At 47.6% G+C, this 21377-nt stretch overlaps 3 protein-coding genes across 6 annotated transcripts in view; all 3 read left to right on the top strand.

Moving 5' to 3' along the window:
* Positions 1-1305, top strand: part of LOC118094872 (C-Jun-amino-terminal kinase-interacting protein 4) — a 28668-nt gene extending 27363 nt beyond the window's left edge. For all 3 annotated transcript variants that reach the window (XM_035135602.3, XM_035135603.3, XM_088656170.1), the window contains exon 27: positions 167-1305. In XM_035135602.3, the coding sequence (XP_034991493.3) occupies positions 167-267 (101 nt within the window). In that variant the 3' untranslated portion in view covers positions 268-1305. The remainder of the gene's footprint in view (positions 1-166) is intronic.
* Positions 1306-4188: 2883 nt separating this feature from the next.
* Positions 4189-13936, top strand: LOC118095793 (uncharacterized). 2 transcript variants are annotated; one of them, XM_088656174.1, is made up of 10 exons: positions 4189-4339; positions 4864-5033; positions 5150-5417; positions 5661-5758; positions 8967-9007; positions 9207-9256; positions 9978-10942; positions 12075-12118; positions 12235-12338; positions 13723-13936. In XM_088656174.1, exons 2-10 carry the CDS (start codon positions 4915-4917, stop codon positions 13729-13731), a joined length of 1698 nt encoding a protein of 565 aa, XP_088512300.1. In that variant the 5' UTR covers positions 4189-4339; positions 4864-4914; the 3' UTR covers positions 13732-13936. The 2 variants fall into 2 exon arrangements, with proteins under 2 accessions (XP_088512300.1, XP_088512299.1); XM_088656173.1 differs by lacking the exon at positions 4189-4339 and having other exon boundaries at positions 4956-5417; positions 12235-12323; positions 13723-13931.
* Positions 13937-16117: 2181 nt separating this feature from the next.
* Positions 16118-20893, top strand: COX6B2 (cytochrome c oxidase subunit 6B2). Its single transcript, XM_035136755.2, has 3 exons — positions 16118-18227; positions 19402-19502; positions 20694-20893. Exons 1-3 carry the CDS (start codon positions 18035-18037, stop codon positions 20745-20747), a joined length of 348 nt encoding a protein of 115 aa, XP_034992646.1. The 5' UTR covers positions 16118-18034; the 3' UTR covers positions 20748-20893.
* The last annotated feature ends 484 nt before the right edge of the window (positions 20894-21377 follow it).

The raw sequence follows: 21377 nt of genomic DNA on the forward strand, positions 1-21377 counted from the left end.
GGGAACCCGGCCAGATGGGCGGGGTATAAATAATAAATTATTATTATTATTATTATTATGACGTGGGAACAGGATATGGGGGCATCCCACCCCATTATCCCAGCACCAGGTACAATGTCTTCTCTGACTTCTTTTGGCCCTCTGGTTTCCTCCCCTCTTTACCCAGGTGATGATACCGACGACCGCTACGGCGACCTGCTCCTCCCGAACCCACGCTTACGCCGAGCCGAGCGAAGCCACCTCATTGTCTGGCAGGTGCAGGCCTGAGGCTCTGGTGATGGGCACAGTCACTACTTCAGGGTGGTGTGGCACAGCTCCAGCCTAGGAGGGAATTGCACTGTGGACAGATAAGACGCTGGTGGTTGCGGGCTTCCCATCCCTCTCTCCTGCCCTCTTTCCCCACGTGTTTAACCCTCTGGTGTCTGAGGGTTGGGGCAATGACTTATTGCAATGTTCTCAGGCCGATGATAGTAGCAGAAGCCATCTGGATGCCAGGATCTGGTTTTTGTGAATCTGCACGGTGAGGGGATCTGCAATGGGTAGTTCCTTGCCCCCAACCCCAACTGAATAAGCACTTCCACTGCTAAGGAATTGGAGCACTCTGCCGCTTTGCAGTCAGTCGACCTGCTCTGATATGGACTACACCCCTGTCAAATCCTGCTGTGTTCATGCCTCCCTCGGTTATATAGCACCAGCAACTTCCCTCTTAGTGGCCAGGTGGTTGGGAGCCAGATTGCAGCTACCTGGGCCATGTAGAAGGGAAGAGGCCTCTGTTACCAGTTGGGAATAAAGGAAGCAGATATGGTGAGTTAGAGCGCATGAGGCCGAGAACCAGAACTCCTGGGTTTATCTGGAAAAGGAGCAGCATCCAAGCGCATTGGAGCTACAACCACCACCATCCCATCCTCCTTTCATGTGTGATTCTTTGATGCACTTTTGATTCCACGGGTTGAGACATGAGGAGAAGACATGGAAAACCTTGAACTACAGGCATGGATTTGTTGAAGGCTGTGAGGCAGCACTACTCAGAGAGGCCTGAAGGGGGAGCTCTCTCCCTGCTGTGCTGCCTTTGATCTGGAAGCGGAATATTGATTGAATTGATTCCTGGTGCTATTGAGCTGACCAGATCCTGGCTGCAGTTTTGGAGTGATGCTAGGGCCAGCCGGGGCACACAGCTCACTGTTAAGTTTCTCAGGGTTGCTGTTCCTTGTTTGTCTGTCTCACCTAAGGGTGAGGGTCTCCGGCGGCCTCTCAGGGTCTATTTCTGTGGGTTGGTTTCTAATAAAGCTTTAATTATTATTATTACTATCATCATCATCATCATCATCATCATCATTGTCATCAGGTCATCCTCTTGTTTGCACATGAACTGGATTTAGGGTCTTTGTTGGCTTCTCCCACCACAAGTTCCCCATCTGTTGTAAAAGGTGTCCTACTCACACACACTTTTTTGTGTGTGTAAGGTAAAGGGTAAAGGGACCCCTGACCATTAGGCCCAGTCGTGACCGACTCTGGGGTTGCGCGCTGTACTCGCATTATTGGCCGAGGGAGCCAGCGTATAGCTTCCAGGTCATGTGGCCAGCATGACAAAGCCACTTCTGGCAAACCAGAGCAGCACATGGAAACACCGTTTACCTTCCCGCTGTAGCGGTTCCTATTTATCTACTTGCATTTTGACGTGCTTTCGAACTGCTAGGTTGGCAGGAGCTGGGACCAAGCAACGGGAGCTCACCCCGTCACAGGGATTCAAACTGCTGACCTTCTGATCGGCAAGCCCTAGGCTCAGTGGTTTAACCACAACGCCACCTGGGTGTGTATCTGCTGCTTTCTCCGTAGATGTTCAGACGTTACTAAAATGAGGGCTTTCCTTCCTACGGGATGACCAGAAACACAACTCACATAGTAGAACCGGCAACGGGCATGGACATTGACACTGATAAAACCAGCACGACTTTTAGCAGGCAAGTCCTACAGAGAAACGGGAGGGTTGCTCTTGCGATGATTGCAGCTACCGCCATTAAGCACCGTCAAGGCCTCAAAGTGCATCACCGACTGGAGGAGTTTTCAAGAACTGGGTGTGCTCACTGCAGGGGGCTAGTCTCACTGCTGCTCTTTCCCACTGGGGAAAACCACTCTTTCACACTCAGTCGGAGAAAACGGGTTTCCAGCAGATTGCCTTTGTTGCAGTTCCAAGTACCCATAGCAAACTACAGTTCCCATGATTCTTTGGGGGGGGACATCGTGGGCTTTAAATGTGCACTGGGTGTGCTTTAAATGTGTGGTGCGGCTCTCATACTAGAGAGGGAGCAGAAGTTTTCCCTGTCCACTTTCTGCACATCATTTTATACACGTCTACGGTGCTGTCTTCTGTCAAGCTGCTAAAAGGAGAGAGCAGGATGCACAACTATCTGGTCTCGCTCCACTACATTTTGATCCCATGGGTGTAGCCAAGGGGGGAGGCGGGGAGCAGCTGCTCCCCTAAATCAAGTAAATAAAAAAAACTAACTGACCAACCGTGTTGCAATAAGCTCGCTTCTGCTCCCCCCAACATAATTCCTGCCCCCCATCATAAATCCTGGCTATGCCCATGTTTGACCCTGTCCCCTTTTACTATTCGTTCAGCTGCCTGACAACAATTGAGCAGCCTGGCCCCTGTTGGACAGCTGATGTCACAATGTGGAGGCTTGCAAGCCAACATTATATTACACTGGGAGAGGGGTGCCTGTCAGTTTCTGGTGAACCAGTTGCAGAGACAAGAGGTGTTCGCGAACACTGATCCTTTAAGTCACAAAAGACAGCAGCTATGAACAAAAAACGCAGCTATGAACAAACACACTCAAGGTAGGAGGAGCTAAGATGCTGGGTTGTTGAGCTGGGTGGGGTGTGTAAAATGCAAGCTACTTCCATCAAAAAGGTAAACCTACAGACTCCATTTTTGATTTTCACATATAGTTAACAGGTTCTATAGCATTCTAAAGATAAAGGTTTTATAGCATTCTAAAGATAATTTTTCCCAGTTTTCTGAAAAGGCGTTTTACACACATGCAAAACAACCAGAAGCATGACATGCAAGGCGACTCAGAATTCCTTATTTTGTTCAGAAGTTCAGTTCACGGCCCTTTGTTATATTGATAGTTTTGCTTTCTTTCTTGGTGAACTGACAAGAAATGTTACGTTAGGAATTAAATCTGATGAGCTTAGAACAATGAGTTTGCTACATTGGTCACAAAAACACATACTCAACCCCCCCCCCATAACAGAAATGTCTACCGGTATATGTTTTCATTTTATTCTTTTCTTTGAGCTAGTTAGCATTAAGAAAATGTGATATTAACTGAAAAGTGTTTTACATGCAGCTTTTCTTGTGACCAAAGTCACGCCACAATGGTGCAACTTAAATAGCATACAAGTGTTGGCATATGTGTCATTTAAACCTCTTTTGAGGACTGTCAGATTCCCCCCCCCCCCGAGAATTTAATAATTATTAGGGGAGCAATCCTATGTACAGTACAAGAAACAGGTGTAAAGAAAGCTAGTGTGTCAACCTGGAGTAAAAGTGCCAGCTCCATTCAGCAACAGAGTGGGCAGAGAGAAAACAAGCCTTTAAAAACTGTTCTAATGAACATTGTCATCATTTTGACAACTCATGAAATGTTTGCTCTTTACATATATTGCCACAGATGGTTGTTCCCCCCACACCACCCCCAAATTCATACTTTTAGAGAGAACATCATGGCCCCAGATGAATTATCAAGGTTGCAGAACCTTTACACTGGCCACATCTTTTAAATCACAATAAGAATTAAGCATTCAAACTCCCTGAGGCATACTTCTTGATTGTTTTTGTAGGGAAGATCCAGCCAGTTAACAAACAATTGGAGTTCAAATAATGTTAACTAAAACACAAAAAGGTAATGTCAACACAGAATTACCCCCCCCCCTGTTAAAGCAACACACCCTCCCGAAAAATCCTGGAAGCTGTATTTACCCCCTTAAAGAGCTATAGTTTCCAGCCCCTTAACAAACTGCAGTACCCGGGATTCCTTGGAGGAATTCAATTTGGACACACTGGTATGTGCATGCAGTCTGTGATCTTAAGGGAGAGGCCTCTAGGCTGGGGGAGGGGTTATGGTGGGATTGATTTTTTCATTTTATTTGTTTTTATTTCCCTGTCTGTCTCCTAGAACGTCAGTGGAGGAAGGCTCCACGTAAGCCCCCCAAAGGCAAATGGGTTCCACAGGGCCGGTCCTCAACAACAGGGAGACTCAAGCAGTTGCTGCGGAGGCCGGAGTATGCTCCATTAGGAAAAGGGGAGATCTTGGAGGGAACCTTTCTACAGGTGATGGACCGTTGGTCATGGCTGGGCAGTGGGGGTTTTTCATACAGAAGGGAGAGATTTCTCTTGCATGGCTCCCTGTCGGAGCAGGGGCATCAATTCCTAAGGGCTGAGGTGACTTCAGCCCACCCAAAGAATGCCACAAATACAATTTAGAATGGAGTATGAGAGGTGGGGTGCGCCAAATTTTGACATTGCACAGGGCGCCACAGAAATGTGAGACGCCAAGATCTGCCACTGCTGGTGCCCACTGGGACTGATAGGGCAGAGAGTCGGGGAGCCCAAACAGGAGGAGGAGCCAGAGGCAATGACCATTTTGTGCCTCCTTCCACCTGGTTTTGATAGCGAGTTGAAGAGACTCCAGGCCCGCAGAAGGCCATCCTTTAAGGAACAGCTGGGGAAATGTCCCGTTAGTCACCCCCTGCATTGCCCGGTCAGTTCCAGGTGCTCTAGCTTGTTTGAGGTGCCCATCACCCCTGCATTTGTTCTGTTCTTAGCAGACTCCTTACCCTCCTCTCTCTATGCAGTTAACCAAGACGGGGGAATATGCCGTGATCCACAACCAACCCAATTTAGTTATGGTTGGCATTTTGTCCAGCCGTCCAGGTTTGCTACTTCCAGACATGATGGTCATTGCCCGGGTGAGAAAAGGCATCAGAGATATAGAGGCAAAGGCTAAAGACCTGGAAATCACTAGGTGAGACTAGCACAGCCACCCAGCTCCTGTTCTCCATCGCCCCAAAACCTTCCCAGAGAAACCACCACCACCACCACCTCAGAGGTTCCTAGGCTGAGTCTTTCCTCTGCCCGCAGGCTGATCTCTTTAAACCTGGTGGCGTTTCAAGTGCATAGCATGAATGAACGGCAGCTGAGAGTGAAGATGGCGAATGGCCGGAAATATTATCTGCAACTCTGTGCCCCTGCAGGGCAAGAGGACATCATCTTTCAGCGCTGGCTGCGTCTCATTTACGTCTTGAATGTGGCCAATGGCAGGATCAGTGATCCAATCAGCTTTACGTCAAAGCAATCCGGGCTCCACACGATATGGAAGAGCGCTAGTTTTCGTGCTACGCCTGAGAAGGTCAGTCGCATGAAACAAAGCCCTCTCAAAGTCTACCACATTGGCCAAGCCATTGATCTCTCTGTTTCTGATGCATACATGCACCATACATTTAAAACCTGCCTTTCCCCCAAAGAATCCTGGGAAGTGTAGTTAGTTTGTTATGGGTGCCTAAACCTCCCCCCCTCCCCGCATCCCAGTCCCTGGCTGCCATCCTTACTGTATCCTTATACATATGCATGACTCGCTGTCTTTCTCCATCAGCATTGGCTTCAAATTGTCATGGCTGAAGAAGACTCCAATGAAATGGTGAAGGAGCAACTGCGTGAAGCCAACCTGGTCAAGAGCACGTCAAGATCCATGTATGTGTTTTGTCTGTATTGGGATTAACAACCCTAAACATGATATCATTGCACGCAGCCCTAGTCTCCAAGTGGCAAGAGACTCCAGGGGTGCCTGTGCTTACCCAGGGTTCATTGCCTTGAAATGACGGCCAGTGGAGACACTGTTGTCTTTAGGATATACAACCTGAGAGCATAGGATGGATGGACTTAATAATAATAATAATAATAATAATAATAATAATAATAATAATCTATTATTTATACCCCGCCCATCTGGCTGGGTTTCCCCAGCCACTCTGGGCGGCTTCCAACAGGAAAAAACAAACAAACCAGTAATCTATTAAACATTAAAAGCCTCCCTGAACAGGGCTGCCTTCAGATGCCTTCTAAAAGTCTGGTAGTTGTTTTCCTCTTTGACATCTGTTGGGAGGGCGTTCCACAGGGCAGGCGCCACCACCAAGAAGGCCCTCTGCCTAGTTCCCTGCAACTTGGCTTCTCGCAACGAGGGAACCGCCAGAAGGCCCTCGGTGCTGGACCTCAGTGTTAGGGCAAAATGATGGAGGTGGAGACGCTCCTTCAGGTATACTGGACCAAGGCCATTTAGGGCTTTAAAGGTCAGCGCGAACACTTTGAATTGTGCTCGGAAACGTACTGGGAGCCAATGTAGATCTTTCAAGACCGGTGTTATGTGGTCTCGGCGGCCGCTCCCAGTCACCAGTCTAGCTGCCGCATTCTGGATTAGTTGTAGTTTCCGGGTCACCTTCAAAGGTAGCCCCATGCAGAGCGCATTGCAGTAGTCCAAGCGGGAGATAACTAGAGCATGCACCACTCTGGCTAGACAGTCTGCAGGCAGGTAGGGTCTCAGCCTGCGTACCAGATGGAGCTGGTAGACAGCTGCCCTGGACACAGAATTGACCTGCGCCTCCATGGACAGCTGTGAGTCCAAAATGACTCCCAGGCTGCACACCTGGTCCTTCAGGGGCAGTTACCCCATTCAGAACCAGGGAATCCTCCACACCTGCCCGTCTCCTGTCCCCCACAAACAGTACTTCTGTCTTGTCAGGATTCAACCTCAATCTGTTAGCCACCATCCATCCTCCAACCGCCTCCAGGCACTCACACAGGACCTTCACTGCCTTCACTGGTTCTGATTTGAAAGAGAAGTAGAGCTGGGTATCATCCGCATACTGATGAACACCCAGCCCAACCCCCCTGATGAGCTCTCCCAGCGGCTGCATGTACATGTTAAAAAGCATGGGGGAGAGGACAGAACCCTGAGGCACCCCACAAGTGAGAGCCCAGGGGTCTGAACACTTATCTCCCACCACCACTTTCTGAACATGGCCCAGGAGGAAGGAGCGGAACCACTGTATAACAGTACCCCCAGCTCCCAACCCCTCTAGATGGTCCAGAAGGATATTATGGTTGATGGTGTCAAAAGCCGCTGAGAGATCCAGCAGGACTAGGAAACAGCTCTCACCTTTGTCCCTAGCCTGCTGGAGATCATCAACCAGTGTGACCAGGGCAGTTTCAGTCCCATGATGAGGCCTGAATCCCGACTGGAAGGGATCCAAATGGACTTATAGTATTAGCATCCTAACAGGTCTTGCTTCCCTACTTGGTTTCCAGGGGAGCCCCAAGTCCAGCACGGAGCAGACATGCTTCTGTGCCTCTGGCTTCCAGCATCAGCTCAAGGCACAAACATACCTCTTACACACAGAGCCCAGGACAAGGTGGCCTCCAGGGAGTGGAGGGAAATGCCCACCTCCCTTCCTGGAAAGCACTGCAGCCTAGCTCATTGTCTTTGCGATGCTGATGAGAACATTTAAGCTGGACAGGCCCTGATACGTTAGTCCAGAGCTTTCCAAACTTGTGTGTTGCGATGTTAGTGTGTTGGCTGCAGTGTGTAGGTATGTTGCATGAATCCTCCCCGCGCTCCTCCCCGGACTGGAAAGGGGTTAGTTTAACCTCCAGTTTGCTGGTAAAACTGAATTACTGTGTCGCAAAATGATGCATGTCTAAAAAGTGTGTCACCAACATGAAATGTTTGGAAAGCTCTGCAGTACTGTAGTCCATTGAAGCAGTACTTTCCCCCCTTCAGCCTTTGTGCCCAATGCAGCTGCTCTGGAGCATGGAAGGAGTTGTATTTCATTTATTCATTATGCTTTGCACCATGGTCTTGTACCTGGCCAGCTACACTAGCTGTTCACATCAGCACAGCTTCACTACTGTCAGATTAGCTTCTGAATACAGCAGGGGACATGGATGGGGCGGGGATGTCTTTACCCTATGCAAAGGTGTGTATCTCGGCTAGAAATTAGGAATGGTTTAAGCACTCCAATCAGTGCGAAGTTGGCTTGAGAAACATTTCACCCAACAGTATTATCTTATAACAAAACCCAGGAGACATAGGAATTTTGGATAATGTCACGTGAACATGGATTAACGACCCAACTGTGGAAATGCAATGAGTTCACAATCAAGGGGTATTTGGAAGTACTGGTACATTTTGTAGAGAGAACACATTGTCAGGCACCTGTGTTTTGCTCTTTAAACAAAAGGACAAAAACAGTTGTTGCTTTTAAGTTGGTGGTCAGGCCACTCCAGTCCTAGGGGTGGGGGGAGGACTGAGTCTTCAACAATATGCAATGGGGTGGTGAGGGGTAGTGGCGGAGGAGAGGCCTTGCTAGCAAACTTTACAATGAGAATACAGGTAGCACAACTGTGTCCCTGTTCCCATCTCTGTGAAGTGAGTAAATCTGCTTTCCCCAATGTGCTGCCTTCCAGATGTTTTGGATTACAACTCCCACCATCCCTGACCTTTGACCATGCTGGCTAGGGGTGATGGGAGATGAGGAACAGTGGGGATGAGGCACAGTGAGGCAGTTGCCTCAGGTAGCAGATCAGGACCGAGGAGCGCACTGCTCTCGCCACTGCCTCTGTGCTGCCTCCGCACTGCCTCACCTGCCACCTCATCTACAACCATGCCCTTTCCACACCACAGTTGCGTCTGCCTGACATACTCCACTGCCACACAGGCCAGAGTAGCAGGGAATCGAGGTGGGATGCCTCAAGTGACAAGGTGTCCTGGGCCCAGCCCTGGTTAGAGTCCAAAACATCTGGAAGGCACCAAGTTGGGGAAGGCTGGAGTCAATGATTCAGCTCTGGTCAAACTGTGGTGTGTGGTTTTTTTGGTGCAGTTTTCATCCCAGCCTTTCCATTGCAGGGAAAGTGTCCCTGCTGCAAAACGTACCATCCGAAAATCAGGTAAGGATGGAAGGATTCAAGTCAAGGGCCCCGCTCAGGTTAAACATCAGCTTTTATGCAGCTGAGTGTCTGAAGCGGCTGGGGGAACAGGGGTGTATTTCCCTTTTCTACAGACCCCTCTTCACCCACAGGTCTCTCTGGAGCCTCCACAACATTCACTATCTTGCTTCCTGCCTCCTCTCCTTTTCCTCCTCTAAAGGTGTTGCTGGCCGCTCTGCTCAAGAAACCCGTGGAATCCCAGCCAGGGAGGTAAGGACAGTTAAAGAGTCTGAACGTTTCCTTCTCTGACTCTGTAGATGCCATTACAGATGAACCACTGGCTGTCAGACTCGGGGTGCTTTATGACAAAAAAAAATGGCACCAATGTGGGAAGCCAGAGCCTGGGAGAAGAGCAGTTTCAGTTCTTCACAAGAAATCAAATGCTGTCCATGTTCTACAATCCATATTCAGAGCTGCTTTATTGGACCTGCTTGCAGGTTTCCTGTAGGCATCTGGTAGGCAGTTGTGAGAACAGGATGCTGGGCTAGATGGGCCATTGGCCTGATCCAGCAGGATCTTCTTATGTTCTTATGACCAAGTTACCAAAATATAACAAAATGGTGTGCAAGCTTTTGAGTTCTCCAGAACTACTCTTCAGGCAAGATGTTTAAAAGCAAAAGATCGGGATGGGGGGGGGGTGCTCCATGTTTTATATTGTAGTACTATAGGCAAAATGTTTTTACATGGTCCCCTGCCCATGTAGTCTAGTGGACTCTCCCACCCAACAGCTAGAAAGCGCTCAGCTGGCAGTGCTCAGGTGAACACCTTCCTGAATGGATTCAGAAAGCAGGAGCTCTAGCTCATCAAGAATTGGGTGGGCCAAGCTTTCCTTGGAAGCAAAGGTATGATAATTGCCTTTTTCTTTCCCTGCCTTTTGGGACTTCATTCCCCACCTAGGCCAGGAGGATAGCATCTCCTTTTTCCTTTCCAGGGGCACACTTCCAGATCACCACCAGCCACTTCTGCCCCAAGATCTCCCACCTCAGTGGCTGCTGGACCTCGTGGAGTGGGTGCTAAGGCAGCCGCATCTAACCCATCCAGACAACTCAGCTGGCATGATCGAATGACTTCTGGGGAACTGGCCACTTTGGCTGCTCCTTCTAAGTTTGGGAGTCGGAATCGGAGCAGCCCCTCACGTTCACAGACAGCAGGCGTGAAATCCCCAAAGCCAAGCAGGCCACAGACTCCTTTAAGCCCCTCCCCAGAGCAGGGGCGCCCCCCTTCTCAAAGTCCATCCTCGAAGGGGCGCCCCCCTTCTCAGAGTCCATCCCCGAAGGGGCGCCCCCCTTCTCAAAGTCCATCCTCGAAGGGGCGCCCCCCTTCTCAGAGTCCATCCCCGAAGGGGCGCCCCCCTTCTCAAAGTCCATCCTCGAAGGGGCGCCCCCCTTCTCAGAGTCCATCCCCGAAGGGGCGCCCCCCTTCTCAGAGTCCATCCCCGAAAGAAAAGAAGCCTTCTCTACAACTCCGCACAGATGTGAAGTCCCCAAAGCCAAGTAGGCCACAGACTCCTTTAAGCCCCTCCCCAGAGCAGGGGCTCCCCCCTTCTCAGAGTCCATCCCCGAAGGAAAAGGAGCCTTCTCTACAACTCCACACAGATGTGAAATCCCCAGAGCCTAGCAGGCCACAGACTCCTTTAAGCTCCTCTGCAGAGCAGGAGCACCCCACTTCTCAGAGTCCACCCCTGGAGGAAAAGGAGCCTTCTCTACAACTCCGCAGGACAAAGGCATCGCTGGCAGTGGGACCTTCTGATCAAGGCTGGGATAATGCGGATGTGAGGCCCTCCAAAGCAGGTGGCCAGATGTCAAGACCTCAGAGCAAAGCACTGGAAACAGAAAAGCAAAGTAGAGATCTAGCTAAGCAAATCCAGTCCAGAAGCGCCACAGGGAAACCACACAGGTAAGCTGGGAGAACCAAGTGGCAACTAGCACTGAGAGCCCTTTCTTCCTATGATCAGAAATCCTGCACATTCAGGATTCTCTGTATGTTCAAAGGGAAGGCACATGGGAGCAGCCTACCACCCTATCACCCCCATGTCCATTCATTTCTATTCTGTATAACACTTAATGATATCTGCAGTCATATTATTTTCTCACTTCTGCCTCAATGAGATCTAGAAGGTGTTGGTTCAAGGGGAAAATAATATAGAAAAGAGAATTCCTGGATGCCAAGATCCAAGTTTGGGGCAAGTACTTTTTGCTGAGAGAACCCGAGCAGAGATTTAAAGTCACAATATGTGCAGCAAAGTAAAGCGTGGAAATATAGGAAGTTAGACCTTTAAAATATGCCCTTTCAAGTGAAATCCAAAATGTCCCCTTAAAAAGTTTCTTTCCAAAATCCCCCTGCTCCATAGGAAAAAACCACACATTTGGTAAGTTAAAAACGGTTTGCTTACAAACTCTCTAAAAGTCAGATTTATGTGTTTAAAAAAGTTGCACAGACCTTAGTTACAAAGTGGTGAAAGTTCCTACATTATTGGTTTAGGAACCCAAGTATGACTGATCAGAGTCATGCGGTTGAGCTGGAGCAAACAGCTCAAATCTCTTCACCCACTAAGCTTCTCAGGTAGACTAGGGGAGAACAAAAACTTGATTACCTAGTAGTTCCAACGTGAGGGGACATTGCTAAATCTCATGGGCGCGGCCAAGGGCAGACAGCTGCTCCCCAAGCCTCAAAAAACATTAAAAAGCCTGCCTCCCCAACAAAAGCTTTCCTCCAGGTTTGTTTTGTTTTGTTTTACATTTTAAAGGAAATGTCCGTGATCTGTGATCTCCCAAAAAAGTTCAACCATTTTTTTAAAAAAGTTCAACAACTCTTTCATATGTTAATTAGACATAAGCATGTTGGTTATATACGATCTCACAGACACATACTTCTTTTAATTAAAACTTATTCCTGGGATTCCAAGCAGGCCAGTAAATGGTCTCAGGCCATTTTAAACCTTAGAAGAAGAAGAAGAAGACTAAGGAATCAATAACTATATGTTTAACTCTTTGTACAAATTGAACTAATTAAACTTCTTTTTTACTAGGAGCAATAAGTCCATGAGCAAATTGGGGAAGGCTCTGAGTTCAGGTAAGACGAAATGCCAATTAAGTGATCTACAGCAATGCTTAGCTCCCATATCCCCCACCATAATGGTCACTGAGAGCCAGGCACCTACGGTACTAATGGCTCCATTTGCTTTGCAGTGAGACAAAGAAGCAGCCCTACTTTCATAACCATCTATAGCGTCCTGTCCTCATCGCTGGAGAGATTGAAAGGCAAAGGTGATTACAAGGTACTGGACTCTAATGTAAGTTGCTAAACCTAACCCACACCATACATTTGAAGTACTCTAATGCAACTTTAAAGATTTTGTCTTCCACCAAAGATTCCTGGGAACTGTAGTACTGTATATGCTTAGGACGCGGAACTCATAGACCTACAATTCCCAGCACCCTGAACAAACTACAGTTGCTAGGGTTATCTATGAGACCATGATATAAGAGTGGTATTAAATGGATGGTACTGGTGAGACAGCAAAATGTGCATTTCAGGTGATGATCTGTGATATTAAATTATTATTCCCATGTGCCAGCCTTCACTTGACGTTGCAGTCATATATGAACCAGCCCATAGTGTAAAAGTTCTCCCATGCTTTCTTCTTTCTTCCAGGGGCTTCCAGGGATACCTTCTTTCTTCCAGGGGCTTCTTTCTGCATTTATAAACTACTGAAGCTCCAATGGAAATTTGTCCATTTAGTTTTACCACCCCTCCCCAAAACACTTTCCATTTTAACGATAATGACAATAATGATTTAAAATATAATGGGGGTCATAAAATGACACAAATCACAAGGGTTATGGGAAAGGTGTGCTGCCCCACCCATTGCAGCTACATCATGGCCACCAGGCCATGATGATGATGATGATGATGATGACAACCAGGGTAGACAGAACATTAGCCCCGAGCAAAAATGCCGGACTACTGATAGTGTGGAAAGTCAAGTGCAGTTCCACTTATAGCTTACAACAGAAGGGCAAAGGCTGTATCCTGCTTAGGTCCTAAAAAGGTAAAGGTACCCCTGACTGTTAGGTCCAGTCGCAGACGACTCTGGGGTTGTGCGCTCATCTCACTATATAGGCCCAAGGGAGCTGGTGTTTGTCCGCAGACAGCTTCCGGGTCATGTGGCCAATATGACTAAGCTGCTTCTGGAGAACCAGAGCAGCACATGGAACACCATTTACCTTCCCGCCAGAGCGGTACCTACCGTATTTATCTACTTACACTTTGACGTGCTTTCGAACTGCTAGGTGGACAGGAGCAGGGACCAAGCAACGGGAGCTCACCCCGTCATGGGGATTCGAACCACCGACCTTCTGATCGGCAAGCCCTAGGCTCAGTCCTAGTAGACAGCTAACAGGGAGAGGGTTTCTCTGCCTAGTCATGCTTGCCTGGCACCATCATTACTATCCTTTAGGTCCCTTCTAGTTACCCAAGCTTTTTAATGGTATCTAAGATCCTGGATGTAGGGAAGCAATGATAAAGAGGACAACCACTCTTTGATAGTTATGATTTATATAGCTTGCATTTGTTAGGTAAGCTGCCTTGAGGCCTCTAAATTGCAAAACAGGATAGGACCACCTTAAATAGATGGTGTGTTGTAACCCATTGTGCTCCCCTGCTCTTGCTTTCAGAAGTTGTAACTGAACCACTTTGAAAGGACCTTGTCTTGATGGAGTCCACAGCACATTTGTTTCCCGTCACAGCCCGTGTTGAAGTGATGAGTGAGCCAGGATACTACTCAATAAAGGTTACTTATGTATATAAAAAGAAATTGGAACAACTCGTTGCTATGGATATGCCAAGTATCAGACTATTTTTTAATAAACATAGAAGAAAGAGGAGGAGGAGGTCTTGTTTTCTTTCCTTTTCTGGTTAGAGCCAAACCCAAGCAGAACTCACAAATCATTGACATGAGGCCTTGATGCCTATGACTGTAAGCCAGATGGTCACCCTCAAGTGCAGGGGTCAGCAAACTTTTTCAGCAGGGGGCCGGTCCACTGTCCCTTAGACCTTGTGGGGGGCCAGACTATATTTTGGGAGGGGAAATATGAACGAATTCCCACAAATAACCCAGAGATGCATTTTAAATAAAATGACACATTCTATACTCAGGTATAAGCCATCCCCACACACCGACTCTACCCTCCCTTCTCCACAGCACTGGACGAGCCCCGGCGAGCTTACCTGTGTCTTGCGAGCCGCAGGTGCTGGCAGCGGCAGGACGGTGCGAAAGGGCTCTGGAGAAGGGCTGGCAGCAACAAAGCCCGAATTGAGCCTGCTTACAATGGCGGGCACTGGAGCACTAATGCTGCTGCTGCAGCCCCCTTCCTCTCGGCTCTCGGCAGAGGCAGGGAGAAGCCAGGAGGAGGGAGGGAGGAAGAAGGCGCCGCTGTATGCGCGTGCTGGCACAGCCCGAATGATCAGATCCACGCTGATCCACACAGTGATTCCCGGATAGTCTGTGGGCCGGATCCAAAAGGCAACTGGGCCGGATCTGGCCCCTGGGCCTTAGTTTGCTTACCCATGCTCAAGTGTGACCTGCCAAATGAAGAAATGTTATCACTCCACTTGTGGATAATTTGTTGGATAGGTGGGTGGGTGAGGTGGAGGGTTGGAGCACCATTAAAATTTTCTCCCTCAGGAGAAAAAGCTAGCTTGGAAAATCCAAATTGCTGCTTGTTCCAACCTAGTGTTTAAAGAGCAAGTTTTTGCAGGGAAAGTGCTGGTACCCAAAAAAGTGCTGAGACACACACACACACACACACACACACACACACACACACACATATGATGGTGCTGCCGGAGGTGCCAACTCTCAGCTGCTTGCCCAAAGCACCAAGTGCTGAGATGTCCATGGCTAAACTAAGACTATTTGGCCTTGGAGAGTGAGGAGGGAGAACATTATGGAGGATTTTTTACATTAAAGAGGCAGGAGCATCCAAAATCAGGGTACCTAGATCCTAGAATCATATCAGAGAGTTGTAGAGTTGGAAGGGACCTCCTGCAATGCAAGCAATCTCAACTAAAGCAGATGGCCTATCCTATCTCTTATTAAAAACCTTCCATGAAGAAGCGCCCACCACCTCCTGACAAAGTCCACTCCACTGTTATTTAGTTACTCAGGCCCAGGAGAGGGCTCACTGACCGCAGGAGCTGCTGGACCTTTTGGAGTGGAGTGTGCTAAGGCAACAGCATCTAGTCCATCCAGGCTAGTCAGCCAGCCAGCCAGCTGAAATAACTTCTGAGAAACTGGCCACTTTGGCTGCTCCTATGCTAGGGAGTCGGGATCGGAGCAGTCCCTTACACAGACAGCAAACATGAAACCCCCAAAGCCAAGCAGGCCACAGTCTCCTTTAAGCCCCTCTCCAGAGCAGGGGCACCCCCCTTCTCAGAGTCCATCCCAGAAAGAAATGGAGCCTGCTCTACAACTCTGCAGGACAATGGCGCCACGGTTGGAGGATGGGTGGCGGCTAACAGATTGAGGTTGAATCCTGACAATACAGAAGTACTGTTTTGAGGGGACAGGGGGCAGGTGGGTATGGAGGACTCCCTGGTCCTGAATAAGGTAACTGCCCCTGAAGGACCAGGTGCGCAGCCTGAGAGTCATTTTGGACTCACAGCTGTCCATGGAGGCACAGGTCAAATCTGTGTCCAGGGCACCTGTCTACCAGCTCCATCTGGTACGTCAGCTGAGACCCTGCCTGCCCGTGGACTGTCTCGCCAGAGTGGTGCATGCTCTAGCTATCTCCCTCTTGGACTACTGCAATGCGCTCTACGTGGTTGGGCTACCTTTGAAGGTGATCCGGAAACTGCAACTAATCCAGAATGCGGCAGCTAGGCTGGTGACTGGGGGTGGTCGCCGAACTACATTGGCCTCCAGTAGTACATTTCCGAGCACAATTCATGGTGTTGCTGCTGACCTTTAAAGCCCTAAACAGCCTCGACCCAGTATACCTGAAGAAGTCTCCCGCTGTTCAACCCGGACACTGAGGGCCAGTCTGAGGGTCTTCTGGAGGTTCCCTCCCTGTGAGAAGTGAGGTTACAGGGAACCAGGCAGAGGACCTTCTTGGTAGTGGCCCCCGCCCTGTGGAATGCCCTCCCATCAGATGTCAAGGAAATAAACAACTACCTGACTTTCTGAAGGCAGCCCTGTTTAGGAAAGTTTTTAAAGTTTGATGGTTTATTGTGTTTTTAATATTCTGTTGGAAACCCAGCCAGATGGGCGGGGTATAAATAATAAATTGTTGTTGTTGGCAGTGGGTCCTTCTGGCCAAGGCAAAAATGCTGGACTACTGAGAGTGTGGAAAGCCAACTGCAATTCTACTTATAGCTGACAACAGAAGAGCAAAGGCTGTAGGAGTATCTTTAGGGAACAGTCCTAGTGGATGCAAGTTGCCTGCCTTTCTGGTGTGAGCTGCAGGTTAGATCTGTTCAGCTGAACAATAAACATATTTGCTTTGTGCCTAACTCTTGTGTCTACTTTGCTTTCTTTTGGGGACACTGGCACCCTCCAGGGAAAGGACACGGCATAGATTTATGCAAACACCAAACTCACTGCAGTTACATCCCCCTCCCCCTTAAAAAAGAGCCCTCTCCAAATTTGGCAACAGCCATCATTGGGAGTCATAAAAAGGGGGTGTGGGGAGGCGGGATGGACAGACTTCTATTCTATAATTTGAATCAGGAAGATTCCACATCATTTTTCCCTCAGCTTTTGTGTGTGTGTGTGTGAAACAGGATTGAACAGTGGCCTCTTTTCTCTGGCAGAGGTGAGAACGTTTTGGCCTATCTGGCTGCTAAGACACACCACTGTCCATTCTTCTCTTTGTACGCCTTCCAGAAGATTCCGTGGCAGTTATTCCCAACCCACTGTCAGTTGTGCCAGGAGGAGGGTATCTGCCATTTGATTGGCTGAAGGGTTTTCCCTTCAGCACCTTCTGGAAATTTCTTGGGCTGCTACTCCATGTGGGGGTTGAGGGAGAGAAAAGTTGGAACGAAACCACTACCTCAGTCCTCTAGGAAAACCTTGCCAGTTTGCAGCTGCCATACAATCCATAATCCCGGGGTTGGTTTTCCTTCAGTGCTTTGATTGGCAGAGAGGCCTATGAATGCCCTAGGAATCACCAGTGAGGACGGAGCAGGATCATGAGGGGATCGTGAACGAAAGAGTACCATTGTACTCAGGTCCTGCATGCGGACACATCCAGTTGGCCACTGTGACAATAGGATGCTGGACTAAAAGGGCCTTTGGCCAGATCCCAGAGTGTGTCTTTCACCCCACGTAGGGTGAAAGATTCCTGCATTGCAGGGGGTTGGACTAGATGAGCCTCGTGGCCTCTTCTAACACTACAAGTCTGAGCGGCAGAGTAGCACAGGCTGCTCTAGACACCTTGGAAGAGGAGCGCAAGTGTCGGGTGGGGGGCACCGATACAGCTCCTTGCCAAGGGTGCAAGGGAGCCTAGGTACACCACTGGTGGCAACAGCTAGGAGTTAAGAGGCCCATGACAAGTCATTGTAATGTGACATCTGTGGAAAGGAAGGACTAAAGCAGAGAAGTCGATGTTGCAAGGAGGGGAATAAGAGTTTGGAAGGAATATGAGAACTGCTAGGCTAAAGCATGGGCCGGGTTGGGTTGAACACTAGGCCAAGAGAAAACCAGGGGTGTATCAATATTGCAGCGCCTTGGGATTGTTAGATAGGACTGCCACATGTCGGAATTTTCCCAGGCGTTACTGGGATTTCAAAGGCGGAATTGATGTCTGGGATCAATCGAAAAATCGCGGTTTTGTAAAAAAAATATGCTCAACAACTTTGGGGTATCCTGGTTTTTACTTTTTGAAATGTGGCAACCCTGCTGTTAGAGCAAAGGAACTGGGAATTAAACGCTATTTCTTAGGTTCTCTAGGATGTAGCTGAGAGCTGGGGTGGTTGTCTGCTCTGACGATGAGCGGTGTTGCAGGTTACTTGAGTCTCTCATCTTTCCCCCACTCAGAAATGCAGACCTTTTCAGCTGCTGCACCATCAGCAGAAGAACTCAACCAACTGAAGAAAAAACAGGGTGACTATCTCACAGCCCCATTTGACCCACGCTTTCCAAACACCAACCAGACCAAGAACTGCTACCAGAACTACCTGGGTGGGTAAAAGAGGGTGATATGGCTGCATTGGGCGAGATTATTCATGCATTGTATTGAACTACTTTTGAGATATTCGGGAGGGGCAGGCTGATAAGATATATTTTATTTGTCAGAGGCTTTTCATCGTATATATGCTTAGATGCACTTCCTAACCTCATGGGTAGGCAACCTAAGGCCCAATCGCCTTCTCAATCCGGCCCGCGGATGGACCAGGAATCAGCATGTTTTTACATGAGTAGAATGTGTGCTTTTATTTAAAAGGCATCTCTTGGTTATTTGTGGGGCATAGGAATTCGTTCATACTTTTTTTTTCTTCCAAAATATAATCCAACCCCCCACAAGGTCTGAGGGACAGTGGAAAACATGCTGAAACGGGACACCCCTGCTGAAAACATTTGCTGACCTGGGGGAAATGCCTGTGAAATGCCTGTGAAAATGGCAAGAAAAAAAAAGAAATTGTCTTGGGTATCAGGAGGATCCCTTTTTTTCAACTAAATGCTGCTTTGAATACATTCTGATACATAAACCAAAAAGTCAAAATTCTCCCCATCTGGAAGTAGCACTCTGTCTTTTAAATTAGTGGTCCTCAACCTTGGGCCTCCAGATGTTTTTGGCCTACAACTCCCATGATCCCTAGCTAGCAGGACCAGTGGTCAGGGATCATGGGAATTGTAGTCTCAAAACATCTGGAGGCCCAAGGTTGAGGACCACTGTAAATGAAACTCTATATTCCATTGTAGCTCACCAGCACCTCCTGGAGAGTTTGGGATTTCACCCTAGTGAAATGGTGGGTGGGTCTAACAGTAAGCAAAATCCCCCTCCACTAGATCTTTCACACTCCCATTGAGCTCAAGAGGGCTTACTTTTTCTGACTAGACATGCATAGGATTGTACTGTTAATGTCGCTGGAGTCAAAGCCAAGAGGGAGCCATGTGCTCTTCTGCTTCAGTATATCCTGTTGGTAGGTTCAGACTGAGATGCCGGTATCTTACTTGAATGTATTCCAGCTGGCTAGAGGAACTTTTAATCATTACAGGGAGGGTGACTCCTGCTGGCTGACACAAAGCTACAGCTGATATGGAACTGAAGCAGACATTAAATGTCCACCATTGCAGAAACAGGAGTGATGACACTTTAGAAGTTGACATGTTGCTTCTCTTTCCTTCCGTGCAGATTATCACCGCTGTGTGAAGACTGTAAAAGCCAACGGCAAGGACATCAAGGTGTGTGAATGGTACCACAGGGTCTTCAAATCCCTGTGTCCCGTTTCCTGGGTAAGTAAAAAAGCATCAAGTTAGCTGCACTCTTTCTTTTCAACAATGTCAATGAAGTTATAACCAACATGGAGTTGAAACAACAGGTATGGTTTCATTTTGTTTTTGCTTTAAAATGCTCTTTAACGTTTTGGGAATGAAATGGGGCTTATTTTGTACCTTGAACCAAATTTCAGCCTTGGGGAGGGGGATGACAACTTGCCTTACTTTAAAAGGGGGCAGCTTGATGCAAACGTAGCAAATGATAATTTTTTTGCCAAGACTCAAGTTGTATCCTGCATTTTGGGCAATTTTTAGTATCTTTATGCAAAATCCTTTATCACAGAGGATCCTTGGAGCACAATCAGATACATAGCAAGATATGCTGGCTGAACAGCAGAAATATATGTATGTACACTATCTTTAAAGTCACTTCAGACTGCTAGTGCTCCTTTGCATTAAAAAACAACAACCTTCCAGTAAGAAGAAAACTAACACAGCAGATAGCTGATCTGGTAGCTTTTTATTTGCCTTGAATGTTTTATTTTATTTTCTTATGAGGACTTTCACACAAGAATGGTATCCCACAGCTAGTGTCTGAAGTGTTGTTGTTCTGCCTCAGGATCATTCTGGTATCTTAGTTTGCTGCATAGACCAGGCCCAAAATTCCAGGCCACTAGCTCTTCAGGACTAGCAAAACCAGAGTTTTGAAAAAATACAGTATCAAGTGCAGAATAAGCTATACAAAACATTTTCTAAATTTACATAATTTATATGGGTCACAAAATCCAATTTTCTCAGCATAGAATTTGGATTGCTTAGCCACAGATGGGGAACCTGTGGCTCTCCAGCTGTTGCTGGACCACAACTCCTGCTAGCTCCAACATGGTCAATGGTCGGGATGGCATAATGGGAGTTGTCACTCTAACAACACCTGGAGTTTCCCATGCCTGGCCTAATCAGATTATTCTAAAATTAAAAAATACAGCAAAGTACACAGGTTCTTGATCACAATATTTCTCCCTCAGGTGGGAGATTTTGGAATACTGTTTGAGAATACTGTTTGAGAACTGATCATTGTGAATTATGATAACGTTGATGATATTCATTACTGTGGGAAGATATAACTTGATTTATTTTGCCCTAAGTACTACAATGTCTGGGGCTGTTGACTAAGCTTCCGCAACCTCCTTTCTATTTCCCTCCCTTCAGATACAACGCTGGGATAGTGAGCGTGCACTGGGAACCTTTGCTGGTAGAATATAAACTTCAACCTCCCCTTGCCTTATGGGCCCACAGCAGATGTTCTACCAAAATGTTATTTTGGTAGGTTTAAAGAAGGGGAAAACAACATAAAATGTTAATTCAAAACAAGCTGAGGGAATGATCATTCTCAATAAATTTTTTCCTATAAATGACAGTGTTCAGGTCATTTTCTTTCCTTTATTTCACCCCCTCCCTCATTCTTATGCATGAATGTTTGATTTATCTCCATCCAATATTGTTTAGACCTTTTCCATTATCCTGAGGTGGCTTTTGAAACTGTTGAGCGTTTCTGCAATCATCTCCCTCTGTGAACTCTGAACATAAAAGCCACAGAAAATTGCTACATTTATTTTTCATTTAAATCCGTACAGGTAAGTTTTCCCTAACAGGTCAAACAACAGCTTCAGAGAGATGGAGGTGCTTTTAATTTGGTGGGTGGGGAGCAGATCTAGTAAGAAAGTATTAGGATTAAATCCCCCTCCAGTGACATGGTCATTGTCTAAATTCCACCCACCCACTGCTGTGTCTTTTAAAGAAGAAGAATATAAGAAAACTGGTCAGTACTTCTTGTCATCTGACCATGTGGGACACAAGAGGCTTGAAGAATCACAAGATCATGGAGCTCAGAGT

The sequence above is a fragment of the Zootoca vivipara genome, chromosome 12 (assembly GCF_965207765.1).
Source record: "Zootoca vivipara chromosome 12, rZooViv2.hap1.1, whole genome shotgun sequence".
NCBI classification, from domain to species: Eukaryota; Metazoa; Chordata; class Lepidosauria; order Squamata; family Lacertidae; genus Zootoca; species Zootoca vivipara.

Coding starts and splice junctions, on each gene's coding strand:
- LOC118095793 (XM_088656174.1), top strand. CDS start 4,915: ATGGTTGGCATTTTGTCCAGCCGTCCAGGTTTGCTACTTCCAGACATG. Junction 5,034..5,149: donor AAAGACCTGGAAATCACTAG/GTGAGACTAGCA, acceptor CTCTGCCCGCAG/GCTGATCTCTTTAAACCTGG. Junction 9,008..9,206: donor ACGTACCATCCGAAAATCAG/GTAAGGATGGAA, acceptor CCTCCTCTAAAG/GTGTTGCTGGCCGCTCTGCT.
- COX6B2 (XM_035136755.2), top strand. CDS start 18,035: ATGAGCGGTGTTGCAGGTTACTTGAGTCTCTCATCTTTCCCCCACTCA. Junction 18,228..19,401: donor CTGCTACCAGAACTACCTGG/GTGGGTAAAAGA, acceptor CCTTCCGTGCAG/ATTATCACCGCTGTGTGAAG. Junction 19,503..20,693: donor CCCTGTGTCCCGTTTCCTGG/GTAAGTAAAAAA, acceptor CCCTCCCTTCAG/ATACAACGCTGGGATAGTGA.